Source organism: Saimiri boliviensis, chromosome 12 (assembly GCF_048565385.1).
Source record: "Saimiri boliviensis isolate mSaiBol1 chromosome 12, mSaiBol1.pri, whole genome shotgun sequence".
Classification (NCBI taxonomy): domain Eukaryota; kingdom Metazoa; phylum Chordata; class Mammalia; order Primates; family Cebidae; genus Saimiri; species Saimiri boliviensis.
Window position 1 is genome coordinate 58722107 of NC_133460.1, and position 27665 is coordinate 58749771.

The window sequence follows — 27665 nt, forward strand, 5'->3', positions numbered from 1 at the left end:
AAGAAAGAAAAAGATGTTTTTTCAAAGGAGTACCAGGGTTTCAGGATGGATTTCAAATGGTTACAGACGGAAGATGGATGGCTACCCATCTAAAAACAGGGGAGCCGGCACACCTGGTTTCCTTCTCTTCCTAGCAGATACACCCTGGGTATGTGAGGAAGAGAAGGGTGTCCTCTTTCCCTCTTCTGTCCTTGCATCCCTGAGTCCCAGCAACCTTGGCTGCCAAAGCAGCTTGCACTCATGAAGCAGGGAGGGCCTAGAGAATAGCAATTATCCACTCTCACCCATCTCTCTAGCCCACCTACTCTCAGTAGCCTTGGAGTTCCCTAGACCTCATTTATGCCACGGATACTACTCACCCATGAAAAGGAACAATATAATGGATGAAACTGGAGACCATTATTCTAAGTGAAGTAACTGAGGAATAGAAGACCAAACATCTTAGGTTCTCACTCATAAGTGGGAACTAAGCCATGAGGGTGCAAAGGCATAAGAATGATACAATGGATTCTGGGGCTTTGGGGGAAAGGGCAGGAGGTGGGTGAGGGATAAAAGACTACACATTGGGTAGTGTACACTGTTCAGGTGATGAGTGCACCAAAATCTCAGAAATCACCACTGCAGAACAAGAAAGCAGAAACTGTTTTCTATATACATTCCAAATAATATTATATGCTCAATCAATCTTTCTTCAAAAACAAGCCAGCACTAGTACCAAGTGTTCGAAATAAAAACATTAAAATTATTTCAATTATTCATTTTGAAATAAAATGTAAAGGTCAAGAGATCGAGACCATCCTGGTCAACATGGTGAAACCCCGTCTCTACTAAAAATACAAAAAATTAGCTGGGCATGGTGGCGCGTGCCTGTAATCCCAGCTACTCAGGAGGCTGAGGCAGGAGAATTGCCTGAACCCAGGAGGCGGAGGTTGCAGTGAGTTGAGATAGTGCTATTGCACTCCAGCCTGGGTAACAAGAGCAAAACTCTGTCTTAAAAAAAACAAAAACAAAAACAAAAAAAAAAACACTTCATTTTTTTCGGGGTGGTATAATTTAGTTGGATATGAGTAAGAAGAAAATCCTAATAGTCTTTCCAGAGGTGGGTCTTTTATATTAACAAAATTACACAAATACAAACTATAATTGTTTAAAACAAGACTTTATTTAAAATATTTGTTTATTATGAGCAGAGTCTCACTCTGTCACCCGGGAGTGCACTGGTGCAATCTCGGCTCACCGCAACCTTTGCCTCCTGGGTTCCAGGAATTCCATCACAACTGTGCTTAAGTTTCTCTCCTTCCCCAGCTCCCGGACTCTGCTCTGCCTTCAGTCTGAGCCAACATACAAACCCCGTTTATGCCCCTCCTAAGAGCAGGCTGACTTCTGGGTGAAACATTCCCTAAGCCTGAATCTGATTTTGCCATTCTCCACTCTTCCTCCCACCTTCCTTCTCGTGTTGTTCGCTCCTCCATAAAAAACACAGCCCTTTCCTGCCTCTTGTGAGATGCTTGCAGATCTGATGCTTGGAGCTTTCCCCATTGCAATACTCCTTTAAAATAAAGTCATGTCTTAGCTACATCTGAATTTACTTGACAATATCTAGAAACAGCCTCAGGACAATAACAATTATTCCCTCACAGAGGACATCACAACCCGCTTCCTATTCTCAACTCTGATCACGTCTGCCTGTGCATTCTCAGCTTTCCAGCGCTCTGTAGCTTCTCTCAGTATAAAGGCCCCGTCTATGGCTGCTGCGAGCAGGCTGGGACACCTGAAGGGGAGGACCCTCAGGAAGAAAAGACTGTGCTATTCATGAACTCCTTTGACATGTTTTCATACTAATACTGCAATTTGGGGGAAAAGAAAAAATATTTAAAAAAAAAAACAAAAAAGTTATCTTGTAAAATCTAAAAAGTTTAAACCATTGTTTAAATTTTTAAAAGCCTTACATAGGCCGGGTGCCCCTGTAATCCCAGCTACTTAAAATAAAACATTTAATTAAGGAGGGAGGTTGAGGCAGGAGAACGGCTTGGACCCAGGAGGTGGAAATTGCATTGAGCCGAGATCACACCACTGCCCGCTAGCCTGGCAAAAGAGACTCATCTGAAAGCAAAACACAAAAAGGCTGATACAGTTCACGGCTATCAGCCGACACACTAACAAGTATCTGTGAGTGGGCAGAAGGAGTCTTCACTTTGGAGTGGTTTCTATGACTCTGTTTACATTCAAAGGGACAGAAGAGTGTAAGACTGTGTTGTTGCCCTGACAAGGTCTCATCCTTTACTATAAAGTGCCATCCTAGTTGTCCTTGAGTTAACTTGAATTGACGTATTTCTTCTTTTGAAAATACAAACTTTTCTAGTTATTTAGCAGGAGAGGTGGTATTTTCCTGTCTTTTTTGGTGAGGGGCTCAGATGTTACATTACCCCTCATTTCTTCTGTTCAGGAGAGGACGGCCTTAGCGCGCTGAAGACGAATTAAGTCATCAGCACTCAAAGCCCCAGTCTTGCGAACAGTATAGAACTCTTCCTCTTGATCTATCCTTGATAAAGCCTAAGAATGTCAAATAGAAAAGAGGTACGATTTTAAAAAGGGTTCCATCCTTTTAACAATCACCACTGAGGAGAAGCCACACATGCAGACTCCTTTAGATAGTTCAGCTACAGCTACTTTGGCTGAGGTTTACACTGCCAACTTCTGGCAGCTTACTTAGGTCATCTCCTTTCGGGGCTAGAATTAGATTGCTGGAGCAAAGGGGAGCTTGTTTTATTAAGTTACTTAAAAACTGGTCTCCCCAAAATGTCACCGTATTGCAACAGGCTTCTAACAGTATCATCTGTTACCTGTGCACTTGCGCCTTAAAGATAAGCACACATTGCAAAAAGTTAGATTATTAATCTATTTGCATTCTACCCAATCTATAAAGTTATTACATACTGAAAGAAAATTGTAACCAGGCAGGCATGTGCTGGATTGTATTGAAATGTCAACAAAGTCTAATGATTAAGCATCAAAAGGCACTACACTTTATGCTTATGGTAGAAAATTGTGTTATTTTAAAATACTTCCACGATGCCACAGAATGTGCCTATTTTAAATGTTCATCCTTGTCAGCTGTAATTTTGTTATGTACTTACCAAAAGTCACAAACCATAAATATTACTTTGTTCCAGAAGAGTTATCATTTCCAGTAAAATCCCATGTACTTCCTGCAGCCAGTACTTGAGACACGCACAGCTCATACTGTCTAAGTGCAGGTCTCTCGGCTTAGGCACTAATGGTTTGCCTAACACACCCATGGGACTGACTGCACTGTGGTATACACAGTAGAAAATGACAGAAATTTGCAAACTGAGTAATAAAAAGGAGTCAAGAGTGGTAAATGCATCATGTATGTGGACATCGTTAGAAATACAATGGCAAGAAATCATTTCTGTATGATTATTTGCAAGGGCAAAGGTTCAAAATGTTCAGATTCATTAAGAATGAATTTAATTTGATTAAAACATTCTGAATTATGACCACAAAAGAGATAATATCTATAATTTTTAAAAAACATGAATCCTTATAAAAACCATAAGAGATACAGGAAATAGAATGCTGAAAGGTTAATAAGCTCTTCAGTACGTCAATTTTGAAGCTTTCCATTTTTCTAATCACTACTTCATACGACCTAATCATAAATGTTGGCACTGGGGTTTGACTGAAAACCCACTTAGTGACTTTGTATCCTTACCTTCAGATCCCATGCTCTTTCTCTGTCAAGAGGGTAAGATGGCAAACTCAGGCCATACCTGAATACCAAGTCACGAAGATAGAAGTAGTGTCTGGTATAAATGCTTAGAGAAACGTTGAAATTATAGTTAATAAGCTCCAAGAAGTATCTTTGCAATTCATTTCTGGGGAAGAGAAACACAACAAAACCAACACAGGACCATGTTAGTTCACTGGGCTATCTTCAAAAACATTATTCCTATGTAAGAAATGTGGTAAAGCTATCATGCGCTCTAGTTTATTAGAATTCATGAAATAACTCACACTGGACAGAACCTGATCTAGTGAAGAAATACAAGAAAGCATGCAACTTTCCCAATTCTCTTTGAAAACTCAGAAAAAAACTTGTACCAGAAACAAAACATGAATGTAAAAAATGTGTTAATAAACTTGATTTTCCCCATACTTTCAAAGACATATTCATGTTTAATATGGAGAAAAATGACATAATCTTAAGAAACATGGTAAAGCCTTCAGCTTTTTTATTTCTTTGAAAACATGAAAGGATTCAATGGGAAATTCCTTATAAATAGAAATAGGTGGTAAGGTCTTCAGTTGTTCCAGTTCCACATGAAGATAAGAACTCATTTCTAAAATAAAACCTATGAATGTATAGAATGTAGAAATGCCTTCATTTACATGATATTTTCTCCAAGACCCATAATAATACACAACGGAAACTGACATTATAAATACAAGAAAGCACATTGGATTGGAACCTTGGTAGATTACCAAATACAGAAAAGTTTAGTTTTAAGAATTTCTTCAACACTGATGTGAAAACTTTCCCTAGAGGGAAATCCTACTAATGTTCGTAAATTGAAAAGCCTGATGCAAATTCATTCTTGTATAATCTTCAAATAGATACATAAGTAAATGTTATCCTACTTCTATTTTGTTTCAGTGATTCTTCATTTGAAAGGATCTCTGTATTACTTCTGCTTCTTTTGCAAGAAAACATTGAGGTTACAATTTTGCAGATTTTTTAAAACAATACTATATGCATTTAATAGGCAGTTGTTTTTGTTAAGTCAGTTAACAAAACTTTTCTCTAGTTATTTAAAAATATCACACTGAGCTACTAGAATGGCTCCAAATTCTGTTTTGAAACACATGCAGGTGTGTTCCTACGCTAATGTCCAAACAGGGCACAGCTGCTTGCAGTCCATTCTGAATCCAGCACCCCAAGTTTGGGATGAGGAGAAAGGGGACGGCCTCCTCTGTACTTGTGCAGCTGACTTGGGGCTCATTCTTGAGCGTTCCATTGCACAACTCAGACTTCATGCTCACTCCCAAGACACAGTAGTGATCAGATGACAGAAATGATGAATGCCATTTATTAGCTGTCACTATTACGGGACAGGAATACTCTTTACACATCCAATGGTAGAAAGATCAGAGGGAGACACCTTGGCTAAACTAAACTCATTTTATGAGATGTTTTCTGGTAGGGTGCCAGCCTTACACACAGTTTCTCCTGAGTTGAGTTAGAAATGAAACCCCAAGGTGCTCAGCATCTGTCACCCCTGGCCACAACAGAATGTGGGATGAGTTGAATGCACTGAGAGGGGAACAGGCTGGAAGCAGCCCTCTGCTGCATGATTAGTCACCTGTCCTGGCCAAAGGTTTTGTTTTTGTTTTTCTGAGACAGGGTCACCCAGGCTAAAGTGCAGTGGCATGATCCTAGCTCACAGCAGACTCAACCTCTCAGGCTCAAGTTACCCATGCAGCTAAGCCTTTCAAGGCTTGGAACTACAGGCTCATGCCACTTAGCTGGGCGATTTTTAAAAATTCTTTTTGTAGAGACAGGGTCTCACTCTTTGCCCAAGCTGGTGTTAAACTCCTGTGATCAAGTGGATATTCCCACCTTGGCCTCCCAAAGTGCTGGTATTACAGACATGAGCCACTGTATCCAGCACTTGGTCAAATGTTTAAATAAATACAAAACTAGAGTAATCTTACCACTCTCATAGTAATCACTGTAAAGACTTAATTGTATAAAAACAATACCTCAACAGCACATTTGGTTTCTTGCTTTTAAAGTTTCAATGTTTTATCCACTGGCTAAGTCAACAAATGCTTGAAGTTTTCTGGTATCGAAAGCAGTTAGGATATAAGCAGATATGTGGTTTTCTCATTGGTTTCACTGAAAACCCAGCTGAAACTACTTCCAACATTAATTTCCTATTCATATAACCACAAGGCTATGACGGGAATGTCAATCAGATATGTGAATTATCAGCTGACCAGGACTTAATTTACTATAGGAATGTATGCACTTCATAATCTCTTCTCTGTATTTCCATAAACATATTTTAACTGTGTAAAATATGGTATTTCATAGAATGATCAGTTTATTAATAGTAGTTATTGAAGAAAACAATTCTCCCTACAGGACATGGATCTTCTTAGTTTTCATTGTTTTTTAAATGGCTGAATAGGACACTCTTTACAAGCACAGCAAATTTTCGGACTAGAAGCTGCTCAGTTTAACCTACATGTATGTTGTGTGTGTGTGTGTGTGTGTGTGTGTGTGTGTATAAGTTGTTTATCAATAATGTTTTTAAATTTTATTTCAATTGTTTTTGAGAAACAGGTGGTTTTGGTTACATGGATAATTTCTTTAGGAGTGACATCAGAGCTTCTCGTTCACCTACCACTTGAGCAGTGTACCAAATATGTAATCTTTTATCCATCACCCCCCTCCCAACCTTCCCCCCCAGTCTCCAAAGGCCACTGTAGCATTTTATGACCTTGGATTCTCATGGAGAATACATGATATTTGGTTTTCCATTCCTGTGTCACTTCACTTAGAATAATGACCTCCAGCTCCAACCAGGTTGCTGTAAAGGCCATTATTTCATTCTGTTTTATGGCTCAGCAGTATGCCATGGTATATTTATTCCACATTTTCTTTACCCATTAATTGATGAGCATTGAGGCTGGTTCCACATTTTTACAATTGCAAACCGTGCTGCTATCAACATGCATGTGCATTTGTCTTTTTGTATGACTTCATTTCCTTTGGGTAGATACGCAGTGTGAGATTGCTGGACTGAATGGCAGTGCTGGTTTACATTCCCATCAGCAGTGTAAGTGTTCCCTTTTGACAAAATCCATACCAGCATAGATGATTTTTTAATTATGGCCCATTCTTGCAGGAGAAAGGTGGTATTACACTGTGGTTTTAATTTGCATTTCCCTGATAATTAGTGATGTTTCTGAAGATAAATACATCCTAACAAGACTAACAGATGTTGAAAAGTTTGAAGAAAAATCCGATAGATACTAATTTTTAAAAGGTTCAATGTACAGTCAAAAAGAGACCATTATAAATAATCAACAGCAGAGGGACAAGATAACCTGTCCATTAAACACTTTGTTGTAATGTTTTTCAATCTCCAAAGATTGTGAGCATAGCTCCTCTTCAGAGCATAGCTCCTGATGCTTCTGTGTTCACAAACGGCACTATGTAGAACTGGTCATCTTGGGGCTGGCCTCTGTCATCACTGCCTCTGGAGCTCATATCTGTGGACACCTGGACATTTCTCTGTGTATTCTTTGACCTTGGAACTAGAGCTAGAGCCCCACCGGATTAGCTGCAGGTCTTGAGATCAATTTAACTGCCACTATAGTGGAGCTAAGTGTTCATCATTACCAATTTTGCTCCCTTCAAGAAACCAGTTTACAAGCTGGGTACAGTGGCTTAGGCCTGTAATCCCAGCACTTTGGGAGGCTAAGATGGGTGGATCATCTGAGGTCAGGAGTTCGAGACCAGTGTGACCCATGGAGAAACAACATGGAGAAACTCCTAAAGAGGGAAATTAAATAATAACAATAGTAGTCTGTAATTGCTACATAATAAAAATTTACTCTGTTGTGTTCGATATAAAACCTAACCCCCAGCTCTGCTTGAAATTAACTAACTTCCTATAAAATCTACCTTATCTACTCTCCCTACTTTCTAGGTAAATTTCCCAGGAATCTCAAGACTCCCGTTTTTCTTGCAGACCAGCTGCAAGGTCACAGGGTTATATAACACACAAAGAATGTGCAATGTGTTTCTCAAAATGCGATTTTCAAACATAACATACATCACAAGACATGTCACAAGTTAACTGTTCTTTCCTCCGGCTTCTGTAAACCTGTTAGTTGCTATGTCATCCTGGCTGTATAACAAATTAAGCCCTGTCTTTATTAGGCTCTCAGCCTTGGGATGTAAATCCGCTGAGCTGGTGGCCACCTTAATAAAATCCTCCTGTTTCACCCATTGGTCTCTCCAGGCTCCTGAATATTATGTAACACCCCGTCTCTACTAAAAATAGAAAATTAGCCAGTTGTGGTGGCACATGCCTGTAATCCCAGCTACTCAGGAAGCTGAGGCAGGAGAACTGCTTGAACCCAGGAGGCGGAGGTTGCGGTGAGCCAAGATCACGCCATTGCACATTGTTGCCTAGGTAGCAAAAGCAAAACTCCATCTCTCTCTTTCTCTCTCTCTCCTCTCTCTCTCTCTCTCTCTCTCTCACACACACACACACACACACACACACACAGAAAAGAAACCAGTTTACAGATTGATCACAGTAGTGATTAAGAGAACTTTAGCTTCTGCAACTTTCAAATGACATTCATTTTCTGTTAAATCCTTTACTAAAATGGCTACTAGCAATGTCACCATGACAACTCAGTTTATACTATGAGCAAACTGGTAACTTAGCAGCCATTTGAACAGCAACCAACCATCACTAGTCTCTTCTTGGTTACAAGAAGCCTCATTTCAATTGTAAATATACAATGTGTTAATTCTGAATGAATGTCTTTATTTTTTGGGGGTACATTGTAGGTGTACATTTTATGGGGTATATAAAATTATTTGATACACACCTATAATGTGTCATAATCACAGCAGGGTAAATGGAAAATCCATCACACCTGAGGCATGTATCTTTTTATTTTTACAAATAATTCAATTATACTCTTTTAGTTACTCTAAAATGTACAATTAAATAATTCTTGACTGTTGTCACCCTGTTGTGCTATCAAATACTAGATGTTATTTATTCTTTCTAACCAAATGTGTGCACCTATTAACCATCACCCCTTACTCCTCTCATCCTCCATGCTACTTTTACCAGCAGCTGCACAGTTCTCCTACTCTATATCTTCATGAGTTAATTGTTTTAATTTTTAGTTCCCACAAATCAGTGAGAATAGGTGAATTCTGTCTTTTTGTGTCTGGCTTATTTCACTTAACATTTCCATCCATGTTGTTGCAGATTAAGAGGATCTCATTCTCCTTTATGGTTGAATAGTGCTCCACTGTGTATATGAACCATTTTCTTTAGCCAATCATCTGTTGATGAATACTCAGAATGCTTCCAAATCTTGGCTGTTGTGAATAGTGCTGCAACATACATGAGAGTGCAGGTATCTCTCTGATACACGATTTCCTTTCTTTTGGGTTTATACCCAGCAGTGAGATTCCTGGATCATATGGTAGCTCTACTTTTAGTACTGAGGACCTCCAAACTGTTCTCCATAGTGGTTGTATTTAAATTACATTCCCACTGAAAGCGTACAAGGGTTACCTTTGCTCTATATCCTCGCTAGCATTTATTACTGCCTGTTTTTACAATAAGAGCCATTTTAAGTGTGGTGAGATGATCTCTCATTGTAATTTTGATTTGCATTTCTCTGAACATCAATGATATTGATGTTGAGTATCTTTTCACGTACCTGTTTGCCATTGGCGTGCCTTTCTTAAGGAGTTTTCAAACAGGTCTCATTCTGTCAATCAGGTTGGAGTGCAGCGGCAGAATCACAGTTCACTGCAGCCTTGACCTCCCAGGCTCAGGTAATTTTCACATCTAAGCCTCCTAAGCAGCTGAAATTACAGGCACACGCCACCAAGCCTGCCTAATGTGTCCTCTTTTCAGAAATGTCTATTCAGATATTTTGCCCATTTTAAAAATCAGATTGTTATTCTTTTTTCTATGGAGTTATTTGAGCTCCTTCGTATTCTGGTAATTAATCCCTTGTCAGATAGTTTTCAAATAACTTCCCCCATTCTGTGGGTTGTCACTTCACTTTGTTCACTGTTTCCTTTGTTGTGCAGAAGCTTTTTAACTTGATGTGACCTAATTTGCCCATTTTTGCTTTGGTTGCCTGTGCTTATAAAACATTATGCAAGAAATATTTGCCCAGTCCAATATCGTGGAGAGTTTTCCCACTGTTTTATTTTAGTTTCATATTTGAGGTCTTAGATTTAAATCTATCTTTAGTTTTTTAAAAGACAGAGATACTGCATTGCCCAGATAGTCTCTAACTCCTGAGATCAAGCCATTCTCCCATCTTGGCCTCCCAAAGTGCTGGGATTACAAGTGTGAGCCACCATACCCAGCTTAGATTTACGTCTTTAATCCATTTTGATTTGATTTTTGTATAAGGTAAGAAATAGAAGCCTGGTTTCATTCTTCTGCATGTGGATATCCAGTTTTCCCAGCACCCCTTACCGACTGTCATTACCCCATTGCATGTGCTTGGCACCTTCACAGAGAATGAGTTCACTGCAGATGTATGAATTGGTTTCTGGGTTCCTTTTCTGTTCCATTGGGCTACGTGTCTGTTTTTAATCACAGTGCCATGCTGTTCTGGTTACGACAGGTGTAGAGGGTAATTTGAAATTAGATAATGTAATTCCCCCAGGTTTGTTTTTGCTCAGGTTAGCTTTGGATATTCTGAGTCTTTTGTAGTTGGCTATATATTTTAGGATTCATTTTTAAATTTCTATTTCTGTGAAGAATGTCATTGCTTTTTGCAGAATTGTAGAGGTTCCACATTGGTGGTCTGAGATCAGACCTGAAGGAATTATCCAGATTAACGGACAGAGACTCGCTTCTTCACTTACTTTCCCACAAATGAAGTCTGTCTCTCTGTGCTAAGCTGCCTGGAGCTGGGAGGGGAGTGATACAAGCACCCCTGTGGCCATGACTTCCGGGACAGCACTAGGTCTGTCCAGATGGCACTAGGAGTTGCAGTCCTTGTGACCTAGACAGGCTTTCAGGTTTATTAAGAACTCCAGACTATTTCATCCCATGGCAGCCAGGCTTTCACCACACAAGTTCCAACCACGAGGATGAGTAATTCTCCTATGGTTGGGTCTAGTCTAAATGTTTTTTCTGTGAGTGGGCTTTGGGTGGATTCAGCTTTGTTTTGCTTTCTGCTATGACGAGGCAGCACTGAGTTCAGGCAAAGTCCCACAGCTGCTGTGCTCTCCCTTCCCCAGGCATATCGCCTCTCTCCTTGCCACAGGTTCACAGCGGTGGCATCAACAATTCAAGACTGCCTTTTCTATGCTGTTCAGTGCCTCTTTCACTGATATGACATTAAAACCACATCATATGAACATTTAAATAATTTTCAGTTCTTATTGAGGTGCTTTTTTATTTAGATAGTTGCTAAAGTTGTTATTCCTGTGGGGAGCACAATTGGCAGAGACTTCTATTTGTGACTGTATACATCCTGAATCACAGTCTTATCTGGAGTAACAGGCAAACGTAAAAACAAAGAAACAAACAAACAAACAAACAAACACACACAAAAAAAACAAAAAACAAAAACCTCTTTCCACTGCCTGAGGATCTTCATCTTCATATGCTTCATATGCTTCTATGTCATCAAGAGGTGTTCCTTCAGATTTTCCTAAGTGTCACCCACAAAGCCATTCTCGCTGTGACACTGTGAGAGCCTGTGGACACTGTGAGAGCCTGTGCTGGAAATGCCACCCTGGCTCACCCTACCTCCAAGACCCTTCCCTTTACAGCAGTCATGAGGCCAGACTGAAAGAAAGACCCATGAAGCTCCTGTTTCAGTGTCATGTTGCCATCTATGAGCAACCCCATGATTCAGCAAGATTTCTCGCATTATCATAGATAACTTGGGGCCCCCCAAGAGGTGCTGTGGTTGCATTAAAGCCCTGGGAACCTCCTGAGTGTGGTGAGCATGGGGTGATGCCCCAGCAATGTTTCTCAGACTGCCTGAGGGGAACACTGGAACTTCTGACTCATCAGCCCAGTGATGCAGCACTCCTAATGGGCAGAGGACAGGGGCACAGGGAACTGTGGCTATTCTGTATCTCGAGGTTTCTACAAAACGGATCTTCAGAGAAAAGCGGGAGAACACTAGCAAACGCAAATACACAATGTATGGCTCAGGGTGAAGCTCTACTTCACAATGCAGAGGCCCCAGACCTGTCAATGGGCAAACAATTATTTCAAAGGCCAGATATGCACTCCTCACAAAGAGACTAGAACTTGCAGACAGCTTGTAAAAGCCATAAGGAAACTGACTGTACTATTATGTTTCTCATTGTACACTGGTAAGATATTTGCCAAAAACATTCACCAAAAAAATTCTTTTCCATTTATGAGATTGTTACAATGGCAATTTACCAAGACCTACCAATGACTAGTGAAAAATATGAACTGTTCTTCTAAAGCTGGGGAGAAAGAGTATGTGGTATTTATGCCCATTCTTATTATCTGCATTATATAACCTTTAAAAGTATTTCTCAAAGTGTTTAAGTTTATGGGAGCAAATAAAGTATTCAAAAATGGTGAGAAAGTTCACAAAAACCATACAAACTCACATGTTGTCAAGTGTAATTTTCTCAAAGAGCTTGCAGAAGTTGTCATTGCACCGAGCCACATTGTTCCCAACCTTGCTGACCAGAAGAGTGGCTCCGAAGACAATCCTCTTCCAGTTGGTTGGACAAATGTTGATATCAGTACACTCTAGAAGTCTTTTTACGTATACCTGGAAAACAGAGCACTGGCCTTTGATTTAGTTAAGTTTAAGTGCTGTGATAAGAACTCTTAATGAAAAACCAGAATACTTCTGGTTTTGACCAGAAAGTAGATGCCTTTTATTCTTATGTTCTACAGAGATTTTGTTTCATCAGGTTAAGTAAGGGGCCATATCACAATCATAGCCCAAATATTTCTGCTACCAACTCTGCTCAGTGGGGGTAGATTAACACATCCAAGAACAATGAACGGAGGGCAGTAGCTCTCAACACAACATACATGAGAACTGCTTGGGGATACACCCTGGGACTCAGCTTAGACCTACAATGGCAAGCATTCCTGACCATGAACCAGATGATCTTGTTACTGCTCTTCATTCTAAGCCCTCCACATGCCCTGGATGTGTGCACACTGCGTGTGCATGTGTGCACTGAAGTGTGGGGGGAGAAATCAGAAATCCCTCCTGCTGCCTTTAATAGCAACTGTTCTGTAATGAGAAACGCAAGGCAACATTTAAGCCATAATGATGATTCAACTCAAATGTTTATTTGCTTTCACCAGTTTCTCTTAAAGTTCTGAGATAATTTCAGAAACCTACTTTCATTTAAAATCAGGAACATACTATCCTGTTTACAAGATCAATTTCTTTCTTTTTTTTTTTTTTTTTTTTGGAAATAGAGTCCTGCTCTGTTGCCTAGGCTGAAGTACACTGGCTTGATCTCCGGTCACTGGACTCTGCCTGCTGAGTTCAAGCAATTCTCCTGCCTCAGTCTCCTGAGTGGCTGGGACTACAGGGGCATGCCACCATGCCTGGCTCATTTTTGTATTTTTGGCAGAGACAGGGTTTAACCACATTGGCCAGGCCACTCTACAAGACCAATTTCTAAAGATGCTTTATAAATAGAAAATATCTTACCAAACTTACGATTGCTAAGTAAGCATTTAGCTTTTTGGCATTGCACAGAGTACGTATGAATCTAAAAATTGTTTTGTGTGCAGGATCAAACTTAAAGTGTTCTTCCAGAACCTCTCCTCGCTGAAAGAAGAAAGGATGCAACATAAGTATCCATTGAAGAGAAAATCTGAAGTGCTCTTAAGACAGCAGTGTTCACATTTGTGTCCATGTATCATTTACAATCATTTTGATTGGGGAGATGTCTTTCAGTTTTTACAATATGAACAGTGGGATCTTAAAATACCATAATGATTTAATACTCATCGACATTCACTTAAAAATCATATGACCTAAAGTTCAGAAAATGTTTGTTCTTTTTTACTCTTTGCCCCACATAATTCTATCCAAATGTAATCTATTCTTAGGCTTTAATGTCTTACTGATGGTATCTCATTCTCTGCAATAAACTGAGAAAATACAGTTTCCTGTAACCATGAGGCTCTAAGCCTACACTGTTAAATACAATAGTCACTAGCCACATGTGGCTATTATGTACTTGAGGAAGTACATTTAAAAATTTTTATAACACTTAGGTTGATTTAAACTTAAATTTTTTTTAACTCTCTTCATAAAAGTCACGCTTCTGTGTTGAAAGTATTTACATATACTCACGTTGCTTGATGCTACTAATAACTGTCTTTTAAAAGACACATTTTCTGTTATTTTGATAGTAGATTTAGTCATACTAGTTCACTAACTAAACAGAGCTGCAGATCAGTTCTGATTCTAATACATTCTTTTCACAACACCCAAGAGGACTAAATGCAACACGAAATGGGGAGGATTTAAAGACGGCTTTGACTTCAGCATGAAACAAATACAAGTCTATGATAAAAATACAGCCTTAATAAAAGTGCACTTACGTTAAGTGGAAATATACGTTCATCAAATATTTCCAAAGTTCTATTTCCATCTCTATAAAATAAGAATGTGCATTACTTCAAAAACTGTTAATATCTTAGTATCATACCTGTTTAGTATAATAATGCCTCCTATGTGCTTTGGTGTTTACTTCACCAAAGCAAACAGTTTTTACAAATTCTTCTCCTGGATCCTGCCCTGCAGAATGTTTCCCGACCTCTTCTTCCTCAGCACATCATGTCCTGTACTATGAAGTCTTTTTCACAATAACCAGTCAGAACTGCCTGTAGGTATTGACCCTCCCTAACAGGCAATGGCAATAAACCAAACATATTTTCTCTCTTCTTAACCACACATTGAAACACAAGAATGTTTTACAAAGCAGTAGTGGTGGGCAATAAAGTCTTTAGGACTTTAATAAATATAAATGTGATTCCGATTTCCTAGCTTCCTTTCTTTTTAGTCCTCTGTAGTATAGTTTCATGATGAATTTATTTATTTTCTGTTGTTTGAATTAAAAACTCATCTGCCCTTTTATTTTAAAAGAGGCTAGTCTTTGATTAACTTTAAATTTTGTAAAACTAATGCATTGTGCCTGTGTGATAAACCAGTGGTTCTCCAAATGTGCTCTGTGGACCCCTGGGGATCCTGAAGACCCTTTCTGAGAAGGCCTAAGAGGTCAACACTGTTTTGTTTTGTTTGTTTTTGTTTTTCTGAGATGGAGTTTCACTCTCGTTGCCCAGGCTGGAGTGCAATGGTGGGATCTTGGCTCACTGCAACCTCTGTCTCCCAGGTTCAGGTGATTCTCCTGCCTCAGCCTCCCAAGTAGCTGTGACTACAGGTGCCTACCACCACATTCAGCTAACTTTTGTATTTTTAGTAGAAATGGGGTTTCATCATGCTGGCAAGGCTGGTCTTGAACTCCTAATCTCAGGTGATTCCATCTGGTTGGCCTCTCAAAGTGCTGGGATTACAGGCCTGAGCCACTGTGTCTGCTGGACACTGTTCTGATAATCACATTAATTCAAACTCAGAAAGTTGATACCAAAAAAAATTTTTTTTTAATTAAGAAAGTAATACAAAGACACTGACTACTTTTTCATAGACACTTGCCATAACTGTATAAAAGCAAAAGTGGATAAAACTGCTGGTTTCTCAGCCTAAATCAAGGCAGTGGTACCAATTATACTGGTAGTAATTCTGTTCTTCATTGCCCGTTACAGTTAAAAAGCAGTCTAAAGTACTTAAGAATGTCTTCGTTGAGGTGGTAAAAATTAATGGTGTTACTAAATCTTGACATGTCTCTTTAATATTCTGAATCAGTAGAAAGCTAAGAAGAAGCGCTTCTGCTGACTGCAGTATGGTTGTGCTTAAAAAAAAAATTCATGATTTAATTGTGAGCAGAACAATCACATTTTCACAGAACATCATTTTTATTTAAATGTACTACTGTGCCGGTGCAATGGTTCACACCTCTAAAATCCAAACCCTTCGGGAGACCAAAGCAGCAGATCGCTTGAGCTCCTTCAGAAGTTCGAGTAGCCTGGGAAGCGTGGTGAAACTCTGTCTCTACCAAAAATACACAAAAATTAGCCAGATGTGGTGCCACACCTCTGTGGGCCCAGCTACACAGGAGTCTGAGGTGAGAGAATTGCTTGAGCTGAGATCATGCCAGTGACAGAGTGAGACTCAGTCTAAAAAAAAGGGACAACTATCATTCTCAAAAATAAATGAACTGACGTTGTCACATCAAGGAAAATAAGCATGTGTTCCCAGTGATAAATTAAGCTTTCCTGAGGACTTTGAAAATCTCACTCCTTCTACTGTAGGCTTGACAGCTTTTCAACACTTAAAGACTTTTAAAATAATATTGGTGGTTAAAAGTCATTTTTGACACAATAAAACATAAACCAATATATTCCAAATAACTAATGCATGAGAGTATAAATGTAAGTATGGGGGGAAAGTTCCATTTACCATGCAAGACAGATTAGTGAGGACTGACCAAATAAATTTTTTAATATGTATAATACCACTGCAACTAATTTTAAAAAGTAGCACTTGCCAAGTTTTCACTTATTATTAAATACCCACAGCTGTCTCAAAGCTTTAAAAATGCACCTTTTACCAAGTACATATTTGCATGAGATTAGGGCATGTCATTGCTTCCCTTTTTTGACTACAGGCATGCACTATCATGCCCAGCTATTTTTTTGTATTTTTAGTAGAGATGGGTTTCACCATGGTGGTCAGGCTGGTCTCAACCTTCTGACCTCAGATGAATCTGCCTGCCTTAGCCTCCCCAAAGTGCTGGGATTGCAAGTGCCTCCCACTGTGGGGAACATTCCCGTGTGAGACCCCCAAAAGGCGTGAGTCTCACTATACGGTGAGTTTGATCCCAAACACAGTTTCCTACTGGAGGCAGTCGAGCTATCAGGGGAAAAAAGGAACTTAAAGATGGATGATCAGTTTCTAATATCAACCACGATATCGTTTGGGCCTAAAACTATGCGGTGCTGCTAGACTGAGTGACCCCCTGCCAGCAACCAGTTCCTGCTTTTAACTTTTTTATGACTCTTTCTTTAAGAATAAGCCTTAACCTTTTTTTTACTTGCCTGACTGCCTTGTACCCTAGATAATGGTTTAACTGTCGGGATATTTGCAAAGCAAATGCCACCATAAGGGATGGCCTTGATTTCTGACTCAGAGACTCCTGAATGGGGAAGTTGAGGTAAGTTGAGTCAGGAGTAGACAAAGGACAATCTGGTTAAAAGATATTCTGATGAGGAAAACCAGAAATACCTGCAGCCAGGAGGAATAATGTCTGGATATAAACAAGCTTTGTGATCACAGGAAATTCTGTTACAACCACTGATTGCATATCTGATTTCTCTATCATATAGGTCATGTAAGGTATAGATTTGCATTTCCTCTTGCAACCATTGTGTATCTGATTTCTCTATTGTATAAGCCATGTAAAGTATAGATTTGCATTTCCTCTTGCTATGACGTAAACCAGAGCCAAGAAAGTGTATTTATTCCTGGCCTTTGAAAAATAAAATTTGCTGTTTAGGCACAGCCTATGCAGTCCTCCAGACACCTCGCTTTCTCTCTGTCTCTTTCATATTTCTCCAAGCGCACGCTCTCTTCCAGGTATTGGGACCCTCTTGCAGGCCGAGAGACCCCCGGCAGATGTGCCTACCTGTCCTGGACGGTCCCCGACATCCCACCACACCTGGCCATCTTATTGCTTCTTTTTTTGGGGGGGACGGAGTTTCGCTCTTGTTACCCAGGCTGGAGTGCAATGGTGCGATCTCGGCTCACCGCAACCTCCGCCTCCTGGGTTCAGGCAATTCTGCCTCAGCCTCCTGAGTAGCTGGGATTACAGGCATGCGCCACCAAGCCCGGCTAATTTTTTTTCTTGAATTTTTAGTAGAGACGGGGTTTCACCATGTTGACCAGGATGGTCTCAATCTCTTGGCCATGTGATCCACCCGCCTAGGCCTCCCAAAGTGCTGGGATTACAAGCTTGAGCCACCGCACCCGGCCTCTTATTGCTTCTTAAGGCAAATTGCAAAGAAAGACCTAGAGAATCCAGCTGTCTTCTATTAAGTGTAACATTCGAGGTTTTCAATAATATAAATACATGACACACTTTTTACTCAACTTTTTGTTGTAGAAAATCTATTTTCTCATTAAAAATTTTATGTTAACAATATTGTTCTCAAGGAGTATTTTCTGTTGTCACAACCTGGATCATGGGTAACTACTGACATCTACTTGGTACAGGCCACCAGTGCTGCTAAACTTTCTGCAATGCACAGGACAGTCCTCGTGACAAAGCGTTATCAAGATATCAACAGTAGTAAGGCTGTGAAATCTAAATTAAAAATAGATTTTGAAAAAAATTTCAATTTTATAGTTCTATGACAGTAAATATCAATATCATCAATATAAATACATGCTCTCTGAGATTCCTAATCATTTAAGAATTAAAAGTGTTGAGGACCAAAGAAAACACAAATAATTTGCTTGGATATTTTAGCAGGCCCAATACAGCTCATGATGTCTAGAGCTGTGACCTAAAGAGCTTGATAGCTTGCAAAGTAATTAGCCAGAATAACAAGACAGTTTTTAAAAAACCTTACCTTTCCTTGATAAGAAGATATATCTCCAAGGCCACACTGTGGAAGGAAAAACATTCATAACAATAGGTGTTATCATTTGTTAGGTCTGAAGACATTTTTTTAAAAGGGTGTGGTGGAAACTCTCCTAGCGGCCCTGAAATTAAAACCTTCTAGTTCAGAACAGTTCCATAAGGGTAATCTCTTGTTTTCATTTCTTGGGTTTTAGCAAAAATATGAGAACAAAAATGCAAGGCAATACAATACACTGTTAGAAAATGTATTTTTGTAGATGATTATAACACATAAATAATAATATATTTCCGTTATATGTTCTACCCACAAAACCTTTCATCACATGCAATTTATTTTATGTATATATTTATTGTGACCCAGAGTCTTGCTCTGTAGCCCAGAGCAACGTTGGCTCACCACAACCTCCACCTGCCGAGTTCAAGCAATTCTCATGCTTCAGCCTCCCAAGTAGCTGAGACTACAGGTTGATCCCACTATGTCCGGCTAATTTTTGTTTTTTTAGTAGGGATGGGGTTTTGCCATGATGATCAGGTTGATCTCAAACTCCTGGCCTCAAGTGATCTGCCTGCCTCAGCCTCTCAAAGCGCTGGGATTACAGCTTGAGCCGTCACACCCTGACTCATGCAATTTATATCTATGTGTACATACGTTTAAATTTCAGCCACACAGTAGTGGTTTCTTTTTTAAGATGTTAGGCCCTGAATTTTAGTTTAGTTTACTGTCTCCTACTCACCCATTTTAAAAATTATTTCCCAAAAAATGCATAACATAATGAAAGTGCTTTATAACAAATAAAATTATTTGAAATTGCTTTTGCATAATTACTAGAAAATATATTAGTAAACATAAGCTCACATGACATGAATGATAGGTACAGCAATCCTAAAATAAGCAGTGCTAACAAGGTAGTGCAGCACGACACAGTGTGATATCAATGGCAGGTATCTTCTGTTAGTTTAACTGAAATATTTATGAACAGATACAACTCTTCACATATGTAACTGTATTTCTATGTTACCCACTGATGCTGTGTATCAGAAAACAAGAGGTTCTGTCACATAAGTTATGTGCTTCCATTTGCCCTCCGCATCTATAATGAGTTTCAAAATAACTGAGGGAAGGCAAATTTCAATTTTAGTAATAGCACTTTTTAAAAAGCCTGTAACATTAGCACTTCAGATGGATATGTCTATAGTGCTTCAAGTAGTTTTCATCTCTGAAATAATTTTAAAATCACAGAATTTGAAGTTATATGCTGGAAAGGACCAATGACCTTACAAGACATTTAATCCAACACTCATTTTACAGGTCAGGGAAAAAAATCTTAAAACTGACTTGCCCAAGGTCCCAACAAATAGGAGCAGTTTCTTGCCCTAAACTCAAATTAGGCAGTGGCTCTAAATTTTGCTGCACATTAAAATCACCTGAGAAGCTTTAATAACGGCCTCATTTTCAATAATTAGCATTGGATATAACTTTGGCCATCAGGGTTGTTGGTAAAAGTTTCCCAGGTGATTTCAATGTGCAGCAAAATTTGAAATGATTGAGTTGGGGTGAAAATCAGAATCTTTTGGGATGCTTTTCTTCACATAAAGATGCTATGTTTTCCTAAAAGGCTTCTCAGTCCTGGAGATAGAGGGAAAGTGGAGATTGGAGGATACATGTATTTGCAGACATCTATTTTGAAGACAAACTTTGTAAAAGTGATCCCAATGAGTTCCACCTATCCCACTGATAACAGTGCACTACTAACTTGTGATGAACATTTTTCAAAATCTTTTCCTGAAGCCAATTTGCCCTATTAATTCGCTCAATAAACCTCTATTTCACCAAGAGTGAATGCACCAAATGATCATTTCTCAAACTTGCTGACGGCAAATTAAAACTTACTTTACTTTTGAAGTAGACTTCTAAAAATTAGAAGAATGAGGAAAAAAGCATGAAATTTGTTTCAACAAGACTATCTTCAAAGCTACTTTCGAATTCTATGCTAACACATAAAAATCGTTTAAATTCAAAAGCAGCCAGGGACTTTAGCCAAAGTAGTTTGTTTGTTTCTATGCTCAAAGATTTAAGAGACAGCCAGGTGTGGTGGCTCATGACTGTAATCCCAGCACTTTTGGAGGAGGCAGAGGTGGGCAGATCACCTGAGGTTGAGAGTTTAAGACCAGCCTGACTAACACAGAGAAACCTCAACTCTCCAAAAAAAAAAATGAGCTCGGTGTGGTGGTGCATGACTGTAATCTTAGCTACTTGAGAGGCTGAGGCAGAATTGCTTGAACCTGAGAGGTGGAGGCTGTGGTGAGTCAAGATGGTGCCACTGCACTCCAGTCTGGGCAATAAGACAAGAGCAAAACTCCATCTCAAAAAAAAAAAAAAAAAAAAAAAAAAGAAAGAAAGAAAAAGAAAAAGAAAAAAAGAAAAAAGATTGAAGAAACTTGGCTGACCACAGACATTTAGTGATTACTCAATAGGTCCCAAAGCTCAGCGCCTAAGACATAATTTGATTCCAATTTTTGCTGAAACACAATTTCATCTCAACTATTGTTATAAGGGAGAGAGAAAAGTGACATTATTATGAGTGTAAACCTGCCATTTTTAATTAAAGTTACTGACAATTGAATTAGCTAAAAAAGCTAGTGCATTCAAAACAAAATTGTTTATAAGCTAGCTAGTTGTATTTCCAGAATGAAAAGTAAACTTAAATATAAGGACATTAATATTCTAAATTAGCACTTTCCAAACTGTGCTCTAAACATCAACACTAATAACCAAGGAGATGATCATAATGTACACTGGACAGCCCCTGTGGTGGTGGTGTTGGTGGTTGTTCCTTTTATAAAATAAACTTCATCTCAGAGTGCTCTCCAAGTGCATCTTTGTGGCCCATGAGGTGCTCATGCACAAGGGAGAAATTCAAATGCAGACACACTGAGGTGCCAGAGGAGAAAAAGCTGTTCCTTCTTCTAAGACTAATGTTCAAAGTAGTACACATTGACTGAGGCCTGAAACGCATTGAGAAACTAATTTTTCACAAAAAAAAAAGCATTCTATCAAAGGTTACCTATCCTTCTTACTGCATTCAACATTCTCTTAAGGCATAAAGGCATCAAATAAATAGCAACACTTTTTCTGAAATTGCTTATTTGCTAAGAGATTTTTCCTTCCACCATGATGTAGAAGATGAAAAGAGAAACTGATACTTAATATTTAGAATCTCGTATCAATATATAGTTGACTCCAATTTCTTAAACGGATTGAAGAGGACAAACAAATGGCTGAAATAATTTTAATCTGTCCCTTGGCAGTAGAGTTGTACTCACGATTTTAGTGTCATTTTAAAATGAGGGCAGCTGGCTGTGCTGTCGTCCAGGAAAATCGTCGAGCACGAGTTGCATTTCAAAGAAAAAAAATACGTATCTATCTAAAGAGGAAGGGAAGGATAAGGTAAACTTACCAAAGCATGTTTTTTTTTTTCCTCAGTTAAAATGTCAAATGACAAAGCACTAAGATATTTCTTACACTCCATGAACTGCCTGAGTGTGATATCACATGCACTGTATAGAAAAACCAATGGAGGCTCTTAACTTCCAGAGATGATATTGAGATATGGGTTAGAAAATGCTGCTCTTAATATGCTACCTGTCATCAAACCTAACAAGGATTTTATGAATTCTCTTTATATATAATGACAAAAGTTTAAAATACAATTTCATTTTTTATTGATATAAAGCAGCTGAGAATTTCATTGATATAAAGCAGCTGAGAATTTCTATTAATTTATTACAATAAAATGTAATGTATTAAATAATACTGGTATAAAAGAAATTTATTGCAATGAATACAAGACTAATGTATTTACAAACTTACTAATCCTACGTGTATTATTTCAGGCAATATTGTGACAAAACAGGTGTTTCACATTCAGAGGTTCTGTGTGCCAGGGTTGCTAGGCCACCACCAAGGTAGGAAGCCATAGGTTTCTCTAGTCCTGTTTCCTTATGTGGAGGATAAAAAGATTATCACTTTAATATTCTCTCACACCCTGAAAACAGATAACAACTTAAAAAATGTAACTTTCACTTCATGTTTAAATAAGACTGCCATGACATGATTCAAATGAAACTCTCAGAGAATACTTGCCATTCATTTCAAAAGTTGACTCATTTCATTCTGTAAATCATCTGACCTGCACCTAGGCATTTTCCTGCTATACCCTTGCTCTCTGCCTAGAAGACTGTTTTCCTCTCTCCTTGTTTCAGCAAGCTTGATTCCATCTACCTTCTTGAATCTTTTTGCCAGCAGCCACACAAAAAAACCTTTTGTTTTTGTTTTTTTTGTACATTAATTAATCAAATTCACCACTGGTTACAAGATAGTAATTCTTGCCCAGTATTTCCCTCATGAGAAAGTATGCCTCTCCGTAAGAGTAAGAGAGGGCTCTTACTCTATCTCCAGCTGCTGAGCACAGAATTTTGAGTAAATCAAAAATTTTGACAAGTATTTAATAAATTAATTCAGTTATAATTTGGAAAATAAGTCTTACTACATTTAATTACACCAAAAACACTCCTAACGGTTTACTGTTTATAGGTATTATTTAAGGTAGTCAACAAAAAAGAAACAAATCATCTAACTGCAGTCAGCTTGAATGAAGAGTGTGAAATTTTATCATCTTTAACAAGAAATGGAAGGGGTTACATAGTAGGTTAATAACAAAAACTAGAAAATAATTATACCTAGTAATTTAGTAAGTCAAAACCAAAAGCTTACCATCAAAGGTCCATGTAGAGGTCTTTCACTTCCTTGGATAGGTCTATTCCTAAGTATTTTATTTTATTTTTGCAACTATTATAAAAGGGGCTGAGTTCTTGGTTCGATTCTCAGCATTCACGGTGAGGTATAACAAAGTTACTGATTTCTGTACACTAATATTGTCTCCTGAAACTTTGCTAAATTCATTTATCAGTTTCTTGGAGCTTTCTGGTGGAGTCCTTGGGGGTTTTCTAAGTATGAAATCATGTCATCAGCAAACAGTGACAGTCTGACTTCCTATGTACTAATCTGGATGCCCTTGATTTCTTTCTCTTGCGTGATTGCTCTGGCTAGGTCTTCCAGTACTGTGCTGAATAAAAGCAGTGAGACTGGGGCATCCTTGCCTTGTTCCAGTTCTCAAGGGGAATGCTTTCAACTTTTCCCTCTTCAGTATTATGTTGGCTGTGGATCTGTCATAGATGGCTTTTATTACATTGAGGTATGACCTCTGTATGCCCATTTTGCTGAGGGTTTTCATGATAAAACAATGCTGCATTTTGTGAAATGCTTTTTCTGTGTCTATTGAGATGACCATGTTATTTTTGTTTCGAATTCTGTTTATGTGGTATATCTCATTTATTGACCTGTGTATGTTCAACCGTCTCTGGATCCCTGGTATGAAACCCATTTCATCATGGCGGATTATCTTTTTGATATGCTGTTGGGAACCACAAAACATTGCTGAATGAAATGACGGACACTAACAAAAGGAAAAACACCTCCTGCTCATGAATGGGTAGTATGAATATTGTAAAAATGACCATATTGCCAAAAGCAATCTACAAATTCAACAAAATTCCCATCAAAATACCATCATCCTTCTTCACAAAACTAGAAACAAGTAATACTAAAACTGATATGGTACCAAACAAGACTCCACATAGCAAAATCAAAATTAAGCAAAATCAACAAATCTGGAGGCATTAATCACATTCCCTAATTTCAAACTATACTATAAAGCCACAGTTACCAAAATGGCATGAAACTGGTATAAACACAGGCACATACACCAATGGAACAGAGGAAAGAACCCAGAAATAAACCTGAATATTTATAGCCAAATGATCTTCAACAAAGCCAACTAAAATATAAAGTGAAGAAAGCAAACCCTATTCAACAAATGATGCTGGGAGAATTGGCAAGCCACATGCAGGAGAATGAAACTGGATCCTCAACTATCACCACACACAAAAATCAACTCAAGATGGATCAAGCACATACATCTATGCCTGAAAACATAAAAATTCTAGAAGACAACCTTGGAAAAACCCTTCTAGACCCTGGCTTAGGCAAAGACTTCATGACCAAGAACCCAAAAGCAAATGCAACATAAACAAACAGGTAAGACTTAACTGAAGAGCTTCTGCACAGGGAAAGGAACAATCGGCAGAGTAAACAGACAACCCACAGAGTGGGAGAAAGTCTTCACACTCTATGTATCTGACAAAGGGCTATTACCCAGAATCTACAAGGAACTCAAACAAATAACAATTTACAAATTTCAATTACAAAAATACGAAACCAGCCCAAATGTCCATCAGTTAATGAGGGGCTAAAAAATGGTGATGTACATGTATATATTTTATATACATATTTTATATTTATATATATATATATATATATATGTATGATGGAATGCCACTGAGTTACAATAAGGAATAAATTAACGGCATTCCTAGGAACCTCGATGGAACTGGAGACTATTATTCTAAGTGAAGTAACTCAGGCATGGAAAACTAAACATTGTATATTCTCATTCATATGTGGGAGCTAAGCTACGAGGATGCAAAGGCATAAGAATGATACAACGGACTCTGGGGACTCGGGAAAGTGTGGGAAAAGGGTGAGGGATAAAAGACTACAAATCAGGTTTAGTGGATACTGATCAGGTGATGGGTACACCAAAATCTCACAAATCATCACTAAAGAACTTACTCATGTAACCAAATACCACCTGTTCTCCCCAAAATCTACAGAAATAAAACATAGATAAACTACAGCAATCTTCTCAGCAAACATAAATAAAATAAAAACTAAAGTTTACGTTTTTCTCTCTCCTTTTTGTCAGGACAAATTTTAGGCATGTTTTTAAACTAGTAATAACTTTTTTCCTTTTTCTGAGACAAGGTCTGAGTTTGTCACCCAGGCTGGAGGGCAGTGGTGCAATGATGGTTAACTGTAGCATCAAACTCCTGAGCTCAAGCAATCCTCTGCCTCAGCTACCTGAGTAGGTAAAACTAAACGCATATGCCACCATGCCTGGCTAATTTGTTATTTCACCATTTTGTAGAGATGAGGTCTTGCTATGTTGAACAGGCTAAAAATAAACATATCTTAATTAACTTAAATATTTCTAACACTGTGAGCATTCATGAAAACAGCTCCATCTATGTTGTGAAGTAATGGGATAATATGACAGTGTACAAAGTTTGAATAAAAATATCAAACAAGGCCTTAGAAGACAACTGTAACATGCTTATTATAGATACATCACTAAAAAATTGTCTGGGTTAGTATCATTAATGATATTGAAATTAAACTTTGATTTACACTTTAATATAGGTCCTAAATTTAGATTAAATATAATAGATTGATCACAAATTTATTTCCTCTCCCTCTAGACATCTCATTAGTCACAAAATAAAGGTGACACACAGCACCAGGAGAGAAGGTTGAAAAGAGGTAATTTTTAATAAATGCTGAGACATAAAAAGTAGATAAAGGAGTAGTAAGTAACACAGAAGTACAACTATGATGCCTAAAGAAAGTGACAGGAGGCCGGGCAAGGAGGTTTACGCCTATAATCCTACCACTTTGGGAGGCCAAGGAGTTCAAGACCAGCCTGGCCAAGATGGTGAAACCCCATCTCTACTAAAAATGCAAAAATCAGTTGGCTGTGATGGCAGGTGCCTTCAATTCCAGCTACTCAGGAGGCTGAGGCAAAGAATTGCTTGAACCCAGGAGGAAGAGGTTGCAGTGAGCTGAGATCTCACCATTGCACTCCAGCTGAGGTGACAAACCAAGACTCTGTCTCAGAAAAAAAAAAAAAAAAAGAGAAAGTGACTGCAACAGAAGCGAGCAGTTTGTCTTGGAGAACTAAAGGTGGGCTGTGAACTTAGAGGCAAACAGCACTTTGAAAAGTAGTACAAAATGTAAAACAAAGCCACCAAGGTCAGTTGAAAATCTGTGGTTAGGGACTCAGGTCCACCTGTTCTCCCATCTGATAAGAAACTTAGATGTGTGTTCCCTGGATATACCAAACCTGAGAATTTCTGGCTCCCAACTACCATAGATTAAACCTGAGATATAAAGAAAACTATACACCAAAAATGAAACTCCAACTTTCTTCCCCAACTCTGCTTTTGGAAAGCAAGTAGCCAGGCAGAAACTTGGGAGAATATTCTCAAGAAACTAAACTGTCTCGAATAAAGATACCCAGATAATACACTGAGGTTTCCCAAAAGAAAAGCTAGTTGCTTCCACAACTTCACACTGAGTGTCATCAGTTAACAGAGTCCTGCTTCCAAATCAACCAAGCCAGCCAGGGACCACTACACATTGGAGAAAAGCCTCCAACAAGAGAGATTGAAACAACACACACAAAATTCATGGGACCGGTCAAAATCAGGAGCAAAACTTATTTAAAATGTTAAAACACTCTAAAAAATACATAAAATTCAATAGATATAGTAGACGATAAACTCACAGCGTACCCCAGATGTAGAATAAAAAGACAAACTGAAAAAAGCTGAAGGGAAAAAATTGGAAACCAAATCAGGTCTATTGGTCTAAGCAGCCTAGCACCTGAGTAACACTACTCTCAGAAAAAAGGAACAGAGAAAATAAAAAACATTCTCAAAAAGAGAGAGTCTGCAGACTTAGTGGCCTCAGTAAATGAAAAGATCCCCCGCCAAGCTGTTATTAAGAAATTTCAGAATCTCAGAGACAGAAAAGCTCCGAGAAAGCTTCCAAAATACATAAAACACAGTTATAAATAACGTGTCACACAATGGCAATAGATTCAAGAACAACACTGTGATGAGAGTCAACTGCAGAATATCTTCAGAACCATAAAATTTAGATTCAACCTAGAAGTTTACTCTCTATCAAGGAAGAAGAATTTTAAGACTGGTCAGATCTCTAAACATCTCTGCCCAGGAAAGTGTGCTTAAGTACAATCAGAGAGGATAACAGGACAGAAGGAAGCACAGAATCTAGGACTCAGGGGATCCCACACGAGGCGGCAGTTATGTGAGATCCCAAAAGACTTTAAAGAGATAGCACAGATAGACTAAG

The 27665-nt window shown here is 38.6% G+C and overlaps 1 protein-coding gene across 1 annotated transcript in view; it reads right to left on the reverse strand.

Moving 5' to 3' along the window:
* Positions 1 to 1143: 1143 nt before the first annotated feature.
* Positions 1144 to 27665, reverse strand: part of LOC101027507 (cyclin-Y-like protein 2) — a 60493-nt gene continuing 33971 nt past the window's right edge. The window contains exons 4-10 of the mRNA XM_074382473.1: positions 21878 to 21978; positions 18543 to 18578; positions 14397 to 14448; positions 13495 to 13614; positions 12422 to 12588; positions 3737 to 3899; positions 1144 to 2553 (exon numbers count right to left, since the gene is read on the reverse strand). Coding sequence (XP_074238574.1) covers positions 2443 to 2553; positions 3737 to 3899; positions 12422 to 12588; positions 13495 to 13614; positions 14397 to 14448; positions 18543 to 18578; positions 21878 to 21978 — 750 coding nt within the window. The 3' untranslated portion in view covers positions 1144 to 2442. The remainder of the gene's footprint in view (positions 2554 to 3736; positions 3900 to 12421; positions 12589 to 13494; positions 13615 to 14396; positions 14449 to 18542; positions 18579 to 21877; positions 21979 to 27665) is intronic.